Below are 10242 nucleotides of genomic sequence, written 5' to 3' on the forward strand. Positions count from 1 at the left end.
TTTTATTTTATTTTTGAATAAAAGATTATTATGTCTAATAAAAAGAAACATTGAGAATTGATTTGTATATTAGTTTTTAAAATGTCTATTTTATTTTATTTAGATAATTATTCTGCCAAAAAATAAATTAAAAACTAATTTATTTGTAAGAATAAAATTTTAAAGATTAATTTATAAAAATTAAAATATTTAATTTTAAAATTTTTAAAAATTGATTTGAGTAATTATTCTCCAAAGAAGACACGTGGGTGAATGGAATTATAGCATCAAATGCTAGGATGACCGGATGACTAATCAACGAGTATGTGCATACAGGCCATGTACATGGAAAACTGTGAGAAGAAAGATGAAGGGATGTAAAGTAATTGGTCAAAGTAAATGCACATACATGTCATGTGAAATGAAAAATGGTTAAAAAGCCTCTCAAGCTATAATGTTTTTTTTTTTTTGCAATATGATGTCCATCAGGCCGGAGACTAATTTTTCGAATATTGTAGAAGCATAAAATGGACAACCTTTTTAAGTAAGCAAGTTTTATTTCTATTTTTTAGTGAATATCGAATATAAAAAAGATGATTAAAAAATGGTGGAAACTCATCTGCAGTCGACTGCAGGTGAAGTTGCTTCTGGATCATTGACACGTGTTACTATATGGTTTAAAAAAAACTAATTTATTTTATACAAATGGTTTATTTAAAAAAACCGGTTTGAATAGATCAAATAACTACTTTTAAAATAATTTAAATTCTTTCTACGTGTTATTCCTAAATTCCTAATAGATGAATTTGATATGTTCTTTTTCTTCATTCATATTGACCAATTTTTCTTTAAATTTATCTGAACTTTTTTTATTTAATTTTTGTCAAATATATATATACAAATTGTTCGAAAAAGTAAAATTTAGTATTCTGAAAAAGAAACAAAATTCACGGTTTTTTTTATAGGAATGGCATAAATGATATTATCTGTCCTTTTTTTGTGTCTCTGTTTCTATTTTCTTGATGAGTTTTGTTTTGTTTTCCATAACTTACATTTTCAGTTGCTTTTAAATTAAGCTGTAAACAGATTTTAAATTAAGTTGTAAAAATATGTTCAATTGCAAAATTATCGTTAAATTAAATTTTATGGTAATCAATCAATTAACTTTTATTTTACTAATAAACTATTTTCATGCAAATTATTGTTAATTTTTCAATATTATTCTATAAATAAATTATGTTTTTAAGATAATAAGACTATAATTTACTTGTCTATAAATTATGATTTCACTGTCATGCACGTTTTTGTGTTTTTACTTATCAACTAGAATTTATTTTTTAATGAAATTAGAATTTATTTTCAATAAAACAAAAATATCTAATCAAAATATTAATTTGGTCTCCTTAAATAATTGAACATAATATTATTAATTTTGCTTACAACAAAAATTTTTAATAAATTTTTTCAAAATAAAATTAATTCAAAAATAGAGAAAAAAAAGAACAACTAATGAAAATATTTATTTTGACATTGCCATCAAGAATAGGATAGCCATAGAAAAAATTCAACCAAATAAAAAGGACCTAACTCATACAATTAAACTACCATCATATCATCACAATAAACTATAACATCACCAACTAAAGAGACATATAACAAATATGAAAGAGATCATGCCAAAATTTCAACAATGTTCATGCTATCAAACTAGTCTACGTTATACCATAATTACATTTTTGTCTTCCATCATATGAAATTGCCATGAATTATCTTGGTATTTATGATCCTGAACATCAAAATGGTGTGATGACATAAATATGTACGTATTTATTAAATAATTTTCATCATTCACAGAGGAATGAATAAAAACATAAATTAAGAAATACATTTGAAATAATAAATTTGATTAAAAAATATAAATAAAAGGAACATACCTAATTGAAAGTTTCATATTAGTTTTGAAAAAGGAATTGAAAGAAAACGAATTTTACGTGTGAAACGAAGAAGAAGAGAATAAAAGTAACTGTTTGGTTCAATTCAAACCGGTTTTTTTAAATAAACTATTTATATAAAAAACCAATTTTTTTTAAACCATATAGTAACACGTGTCATCCATCCAGAAGCAACTTCACCTGCAATCGACTGCAGGTGAGTTTCTGCCAATCTTCTCATTTATCTATACTAATTTATGTTAATATAATTGGTTTTTACTTTTTAGTATTAGATAAGACATATCTGAATTCACAAATATTATGTATCAAAAAATCAAAAATAATAAATAAAAATATATATTTAATAATATTTTATTTATAAAACCACATAAGCCATTTTTTTATTTAATTGATATAATTAATTTTTTGAATATTTTTTATTTAATTACACCAAAAATCAATTTAAATTTTAAATTTTCTTTTATTATTTTCGTTTTATGCTTTTTGATTTCGTGTCTTTATAATTTTGTAGTGATCTGAAGTTGATAAATGATAAATACGTTTCAGTTCCCCTCAGCACTTAAAACATGTGCAGCAATATAAATGTTACACAAGAAAGAATGGAGCGAGCTTGCTGAAAAGCTAATGCGCTAACTCTCCATTTTCTTTATTAACCCGTGTGCTTTAATCAGACTAAAATCTTTCAGATTCCTGAACCATTATGAACCTCAGCTAAAAGAGCATAATGTATAGCGTATTTAGCAGGCAAAACACAAGAAGTTAACTCAAACTCAAATTAACAAAAGCATAGAATTTCACCTAATTCCCCCACAATACAGATACAAACACTAAGAATCTAATAACAGTATGCATATCAATAGGACAACAATCTAGAGTATGATATAAACTATGTAAAATGCATATTTGTTCTATGCTCCTAAGCTGACATATCACTCTTTCTTATTGATAACAAAGCACGTAAATCGTATGACTTCATATATAAGCCTCTTCATTAAGACCTTCAAGAACAGTTCATGGGTTTGGCGGGCTGCTCCAATAAAATTAAAACCACGCCTCTGCCATTCATGAGAAATTCCAAAATCACGAAACAAAGCGTTTCAGAACTGGACACTGCTAGAGAAACTCTGTCCAAATGACCAGTTTGGTGGAACCACATCTTGGAAGAGTCTGGTTTCGCCGTCGGTGGTTGTGACCCTGAAGGACAAAGATTGGCCATTCAAATACGCGTTGGATTGCCAATTAGCTCCCCAATTTCTTGACATAGTCATCCATCCAGTTTTTGATCCTTTAATCGACGCAGCTTTGATGGATCCAGCTCCTGCCACATTGCTTATCAACACAAGCTCAAAGTAGTCTCTTCCATTCACAGTGAACCTTACCCCTCCATGCTTCTTCTTGCATGGAACCCTGCAAAACAATAATGAAAGCGCTCATGTGATTTGGTATTGACATATCTGATTTTCCCATAAAAAAAAATATATATATTTTCTATCCTGTTTTTTTACTTATATCTTGATCTTTAAAAATGCCATGTGTATATTAAAAATCAGTCACCAAATCAGCCATCATGTATTTATATACATGTTTAGTTTAACTCATTTTCTGATTTTAATGTCAATGGTTGCTTTATCTTAAGATGCTTAACAAAGATAACCTAAGAAGATATAGAAAAGAGTCAAAGACAGAACATGTTCAGACCTTTGGAACAGAACGGGAACTATCCCTCCTCTATAAATGCCAATTTTTTCCCATGCAGGTTGAGCCATGTCAAAATGCTTGAGCGGTGGGTTACACCAGCCTCCATTGTTGTTGGGAAGGGCAAAGTTAGGAGGGCAGAAGTTGGTAGCTGTTATGGTGACGGATGTTCCTTTGACACACCATCTAGGGTCTGCTCGAAAATCACATATAATTTTGTAGCACTCACCACACGAAGCTCCATCATTGAACAGAGCAGTACTTAATGCTGCAGTTCTAGTACCATACCCTGCTGAATACAGGTTCCCATATCCACAAGCACCTCCTGCACCCACATAAAACACGCAATATATTTAACATTTGCAATCATTTATTCTTAATTTTTCATCCTTAAGCAGTGTGGCTTACCCATTGTGCCTGAGGCATCGCTGCCTCCATAAAAAGTGGCATGGCCGCTGGTCCATGCAGAAGGTGAGAAGGCGCAAGTATTAGTAGTAAAACAAAATGAGAGGAAGGTAGCAAAAACAAGCATGGATTTAGCCATTGTCTTGCTCTACTGAATGCTCAAGACACAATGAGATGTAGTTGAGCTAGAGCAAGAAAAAAGAAATGTGATTGCGGTTACTCAATTTCTCTTTACATTCGTTAGTCCTTTCCAAGCACAGAGGTAATCTTATAAGGGAACAAAAGTAGACTCGCTAAGGCAACGAAGGCCCATGTGAGCGCTGCAACAAGAGAGCAATCAAATAAATGATTAAAATTATTATTTGTTAATTGTTTGTACTAGATTGATATGTGCAAATCTGAAGAGTTCTGAGCGTCATGCATTCAATAATTCCCACGTTCTGTTCTCTTACACTTACCCTTCACACCCACATGCCTCGCCCCACAGGAGGCGTGAACTTATCAGAAACCCACAACCCCATTTGGTCGTGTCTTCTCTCTGTCTATCTTTCCCAATTTTGCTCTATCGCCTTATTTTTTATTAATTGGCCTGTAGCTATTTCTGGACACAAGAGAGACGCAACAGTCTATGCATTGGAGCCAATTCACCCACGGTCACATTGAAAAATGCTTCCTATTGGGGTGTCATTTTTAGTTAGCTATAGCAAGAAACTCCCCATTAATACTAGAGAAATAATAAATTAATTATTTTATGTAACTTAACCTTTATAATTTTATATGGATAATATTTAGAGTTTAATTTCGCTACATGTTATATATTATTATAGACCTTTATAAAATTAAAATAATATTTGTTACAAAATATTAATGACAATTTATACCATTATTATAACAGTATAAACTATAAAGTACTAAAATATTAAATATTTTTATATTTTACATTAAAATTATTTATATATAAAAAATTTAGTCCTAATATTATATATTTAACAGAAACTAATAAATAAAAAAAACAAATTATAACTAATGATTTTCAAACTATAACTCCAAATATTTTTATATAATATAATATCCAGTAAGCCACCTAGAATTTTGGGAGTACGGAGTCACGTAATTCCTAATTGATTGTTGGACGCCCGTTTGTCTCATTTAATTCAAATGAATATTATAAAGTTATGAAAATGACATCTACCTGATCTAATCTAACGATGCTATTCAGCGATAAGCCAGATCCGTCAAGCAAACCGACCTGAAAGTTCCTATTTCCTAACAGTCTGTGGCTATAAAAAAGCAAGCAATTGCTCTTTTCGAGAAAGTCATTATTTTGGTTGCCATGAAAAAAAAGGAAAAGAAGAAAGTAGTTATCCACTGCAACAATGTTATTTAATATACTAGTCATTTTAGTCTCTAAATTTGTATTCAGAGTTTTAATTTAATTATTAAAATTTTAATAGTCTTTATTTAGTTCTTCAATTTTATAAATATTTTACATTAAATTTTGAAATTATTTTTAACACACAAATATTAAAAAAACACTGCAATAAACAATCAAATATCATACTAAAATCTGTAAAATAATATAACTTTGTTTCTGATGCTCAACTAATCTAAAAACAACCGACTTATCATTTATTTTGAGAGAACAAATTTTAATAAACAGTTCTATTAACATTTGTGCATACATTTTTAAAATTTAAAAACTAAATAAAAACAATTTCTTCGCAAGTTGAGAAACTAGATCGAGTATTATCTTGTAATCAAAAAATGTGTACTCCAGCAGAATATATTTCGCTTCAGACTTATCAAGCTTCCAGAGTCTCGATAAAACCAGTGTGCCCGCGACCACGACGACAGAAAACGGGTTTCTTGAGCTTTGTGGATGAGAAACTGAACTAAACCGTCGAGAGAGATTATCACATTATATAGTTCAACAAACCGTCAAAAACCTTCAAATGATTAACATTTTGGATAAAATCAATATGATAATACTAAATAGTTGATTTTTCTCTTTCATAACTTAAGGCATACATCTCCAAACAATACTACTAAAAACCACAGTCGTCATCAAGGATGAAAAGCATAGTAACGATTTCAATTTGTTAAAAGATTTCCAGATATCTTCCACTTAGCAATTGAATAAATCATTCTTTTCAAAATAAAATGGCAATGGAAGTTCTTAGAACGAAAAATATGAGAGAAGATTGAAAATAAAGAGATCCTGACTGCAGCTGGATAAGTTTAACGGGACAATGGATATCAGAATTCATCATCATCTTCCTCCGCAATATGCTTAGCTAATTCTTGTTCTTGCTGTTGTCTCTCTCTCCTCTTTTCAGCACTTTCCTTTTCCTTGTGCGTGTTTGGAGGAAATCGAAGGGCTCGAACAGCTTCATTGTGCATATTAAGACAGAAGGCAATCCGAGAATTAAAAGCCAGTTGAGGCTCATTTGTCGAGTAGATATCCCCAGTTTCTTTAGAAACCATCCACCCATTTGCATGATCCAACGTAGCATCAATCGCCCCATCGCGGATAGCCTTTGAGACAATGCTCTCAGCATCAGCAACGGGATTTGCTGAGTTCAACCTCAATTTCTTAGCAACATCAGCTAGTGAGATGCGGGAATAGGAGATGCTGATGTTGCGTAAACCAGTCCTGATGACATTATGCCGCAGACGAACTATCAAATTATGGGTTCTGTCGGTACTAAAGGTGGTAGCGAACTTGTCTGCAATATTCCTAAACAGCTCCAAGTCACCAATCCGGACAGCCTGAAATTCCACAGCATTAGCCAACACAACCACAAAGATGTACTGCAGCAAATAGTATTACTAAGAACCACGAAAGAATATAGCTATAACTAGATTGGTATGACAAGGGGAATCCCGCAATCAAATGACAACACTGATTATGTGTTCAGCTATTCATGAAATATCCTTCCAATAAAGCATTGGGGAACTGGAACTACATACACACAAACAAAAAGAATACTATCAAATGCATGGAATTCTGTTTGGTAACGATGAAGTGATGATTAGTAATTCAGATATCTGTTTTGCAAGTGAGATTTACAGTGGGCTATTTCCTTCAGTACAAAATTAAAATACACAATAACAGGACTTTCTGAAAACAAATATTTAAAGATTAGAGATGATCAATGGCCAGAGTGGTACTGATTACCTCAAAGTATAGAAACAATTAACATCTATCGAACCTTCAGTAAATAATTTTTTTATGAAGCTTCTTCCACTCAATTTTTTTAAATATGGTTTTACCAGAAATGTATGGAATGATTGATGTTGCAATAACAGGTAAATTGAATCAAAGCACGAAATGACTTATGCAAAGAAAAGAAACAATGACAAGGAAAAAGAAAAAGACACCAAATGGTGAAATTGAGTAATAGAAACAGGTCTGTGTTGGAGACAGAAAAATAAAACCAGAACCAAAAATAGGTGAAGACAGACTAAAAGGTGAGCCAGCACATGAATTTCAACTTCCAGTTAATTATGCATGGAAGGAAGGAAGAGAAGAGAGGAGATTAGGAGTTTATATTGAAAAAAGAAAAGGAGTTAAGGATATCTCAATTTCCCCAATATTGCAGATCTGTTCTGAGGTCACAGTCTGATATATCTAATCAGTCTAGTCAAGTTCACATAACATGATATCATAACTAGTTTAGAGAGATAACAATACAGCCAACTTTGCAGGATAAAGTGAACTTACATTTGTAAGTTCAAAGTAAGGCCTCAAAGCTTTCTCCATCCCTCTCTGCATAAACACAGTTCGCTCAGGTATTTCTCCCAACAGTAAACGCACTATCACAGCCCACTTGTTACATTGAATTCGAAAACCACGTGCTGCAACTGGAGCTTTTCGGGCAGCTTGGAGGAGAGACTCTTTTGCATCAGTATACTCCAACTGAATTGTACGAATCTTTCCTAGGTAGAAGAGATAACGGCAGAACTGAAAGGGAAATACCACAAACATGGATAAGTGAAGGAAAATGAACTAGAATACAGACTGACAACAACACCAACAAATTGGGACAGCTAAAACACTAAAACTAAGAATCATTAAGGTTCAACACAATGGCCACAAAAGCCATATCTACCCCCAAACCAAATCACTATTCAACACACAATAAAAAATTACAATACCTGCTGGTTTGAATGTGCTTCAAATCGTGGAGCCTTGGACCTCAGCTTCTCGGCCTGATCGTACAGATTGTAGTGAAGGTAGTTACGAAGCAACAGATTTAGAAGTGTTTCCTGCAGTGCATCACTGTGTTAGTACAAGATTGTGTGCCCTTGTGGCTTATGCATTAAGAACCAGGTAAGCTTGAAACAAACCTGACCCAGCTCATCATGGCGCAGAGTAGCAATACGGTGCAAAGCCAGAAGGTTTCTGAAAACAAGTATTCCAAAACTCGTGTAAAATAAATTAAGCCGTAAACATCCTCAATAAATACACTACATAGATAAGCATCTAACTCACCCCCGAATTTCAGCAAGATCTCCTGTAAGCTCATAGCTGTAAGAATAATAAAAGTACAGTCTTGATGCAATAACATCAACAGTTCTTCTGTTCAGATTCTTCAACAAAACAATGCTTGCAGACGAACAAGCTTTGGCCTAAGGGGGCAAAAAATCAAAGCAACATTAGCAGGGATGGGAGGGAGCAAACAAAAAAAAAGGGCAAGATGGGCACCAACCTCGTTGTACCTTTTCTGATCAATCAGAAAAAGTAGTACAAGCAGGTAACAATATATTTCTATCTCCGGCAACAAATGTTTAGCTGGCGTTTGAATTGCAGACGTAGCAGCATCCACTTCCATCTCATGATCCTCATCCTATACAATCAGTGTCAAGACTATAATTAAACCACTGCAACAAATAAGAGCATAGGAAGAAAATAACCAAACAACACTTGCGTAATTAGTCAGGGTGAACACCCATCTTAGACATTTTAATTAAAAGAATGTTTCACTTTGTCAATCACAATCAATAATAGAACAATGTTCCTAAGTCAACAGAAGCATTTTAGTATAATGAGGACCAAAGTAGTATGACCTAATGACCTGTATTGAACTCAAGCTATTTATCTTGCAGATTACTCACTCATTCAATTTAGTAATGACACATAGTTTAAGAAGCGGGGAATAGATTTTCATGCTATTTCATCCACTAGTAGTACAAATTTCCAGGAGCCAAAATTATCCATGCAACCATTATTTGGCGAAAATACAATTATCCATGCTCATCCACTTAAAAGAAAAATTCAGATGAACACCTAGCAGGAGGAAAAATCTACATCTAAATCCCTTTAAATAGTGAGGTATCCCTAAATCTAAGATATGTAGGTAAGCAAATCTTACCTTGGGAATATAGGCAGATAATTTGGCGTGAGCCTCAGAACCGGTAGTGAGGACATAATCGAGAAAAGACGATATAACGGAAGCTGTCAATTTGCGCCTCAATGCGATTGTAAGGCGAACAGCACGAGCAATTCTGCGAACTTCCTTCGAGTACGAACCGGTCTCAATAAGAGACGCTATCTCTTTCAAATCTGCGAGTTCGAAACGAGTTCCAAAAATCCAAAATCACAAGGATAAAGTAGGAATCATAATTCCAAATATGCGAAATCGCAACAGGAGTAGTGAGAGTAAAAATCTTACGCTGCAAAGTAGATGGAACAGCTGAGGAGACAGAGTTGGAAGGCGTTGAACGATCCTTCATCTCAAGATCTTGAGTCATCTTTTATGGAATCTACTTCTAACTTTGAAATCAAGGCAAGAAACGAGAGATTCTGATCCAAACCCTAACACGGTGCAGGAAAAGGAAGGAACAAGCAACAAGACTAAAGCAGAAGAAGTGTGTCCACATCTGGCACTTGTTTCTTCCAAAGTCTTTCCCAAACGCATCGTTTCGTGCCGCATAAGATGGGCCAAATCCTAGTTTTGGGCCGAAGTAATCGTTTTAGTTTTTTGTCAGACTGAAATAATCGTCTGAACCGTCACGTATAAAAGCCCGATTAATATTTGGTCCTGGCTAATGAATCAACGTACCTACAGCCTAAAATATTATCTCTTTCTTTTTTTTCCACAAAACAACCTAAATGTGTTTTTTGGTCAGAAAACAACTTAAAATATTAAAACTGTTGGTACCTGGCCTAGAAAAAAAATCAAATCTAATAAGGATAATAGGTTCATCC

At 33.0% G+C, this 10242-nt stretch overlaps 2 protein-coding genes across 2 annotated transcripts; both read right to left on the bottom strand.

Moving 5' to 3' along the window:
- Window positions 1-3028: 3028 nt before the first annotated feature.
- Window positions 3029-4227, bottom strand: LOC107460152 (expansin-A11). The gene is made up of 3 exons (XM_016078479.3): window positions 4035-4227; window positions 3630-3951; window positions 3029-3338 (listed from the first exon to the last, which is right to left on the bottom strand). The coding sequence occupies exons 1-3, from the start codon at window positions 4168-4170 to the stop codon at window positions 3029-3031; spliced, it is 768 nt and encodes a 255-aa protein (XP_015933965.1). The 5' UTR covers window positions 4171-4227.
- A 1757-nt stretch (window positions 4228-5984) lies between these two features.
- Window positions 5985-9913, bottom strand: LOC107460151 (probable 26S proteasome non-ATPase regulatory subunit 3). The gene is made up of 8 exons (XM_016078478.3): window positions 9707-9913; window positions 9407-9597; window positions 8744-8881; window positions 8527-8663; window positions 8382-8436; window positions 8190-8300; window positions 7756-7995; window positions 5985-6800 (listed from the first exon to the last, which is right to left on the bottom strand). The coding sequence occupies exons 1-8, from the start codon at window positions 9783-9785 to the stop codon at window positions 6288-6290; spliced, it is 1464 nt and encodes a 487-aa protein (XP_015933964.1). The 5' UTR covers window positions 9786-9913; the 3' UTR covers window positions 5985-6287.
- Window positions 9914-10242: the final 329 nt, after the last annotated feature.

The sequence above is a fragment of the Arachis duranensis genome, chromosome 8 (assembly GCF_000817695.3).
Source record: "Arachis duranensis cultivar V14167 chromosome 8, aradu.V14167.gnm2.J7QH, whole genome shotgun sequence".
In the NCBI taxonomy this organism is placed as follows: domain Eukaryota; kingdom Viridiplantae; phylum Streptophyta; class Magnoliopsida; order Fabales; family Fabaceae; genus Arachis; species Arachis duranensis.

Coding starts and splice junctions, on each gene's coding strand:
- LOC107460152 (XM_016078479.3), bottom strand. CDS start 4,170: ATGGCTAAATCCATGCTTGTTTTTGCTACCTTCCTCTCATTTTGTTTT. Junction 3,952..4,034: donor CGATGCCTCAGGCACAATGG/GTAAGCCACACT, acceptor ATGTGGGTGCAG/GAGGTGCTTGTGGATATGGG. Junction 3,339..3,629: donor GTTCCCGTTCTGTTCCAAAG/GTCTGAACATGT, acceptor ATTGTTTTGCAG/GGTTCCATGCAAGAAGAAGC.
- LOC107460151 (XM_016078478.3), bottom strand. CDS start 9,785: ATGACTCAAGATCTTGAGATGAAGGATCGTTCAACGCCTTCCAACTCT. Junction 8,664..8,743: donor ATCAGAAAAGGTACAACGAG/GTTGGTGCCCAT, acceptor TTGCCCCCTTAG/GCCAAAGCTTGTTCGTCTGC. Junction 8,301..8,381: donor GCCATGATGAGCTGGGTCAG/GTTTGTTTCAAG, acceptor GATGCACTGCAG/GAAACACTTCTAAATCTGTT.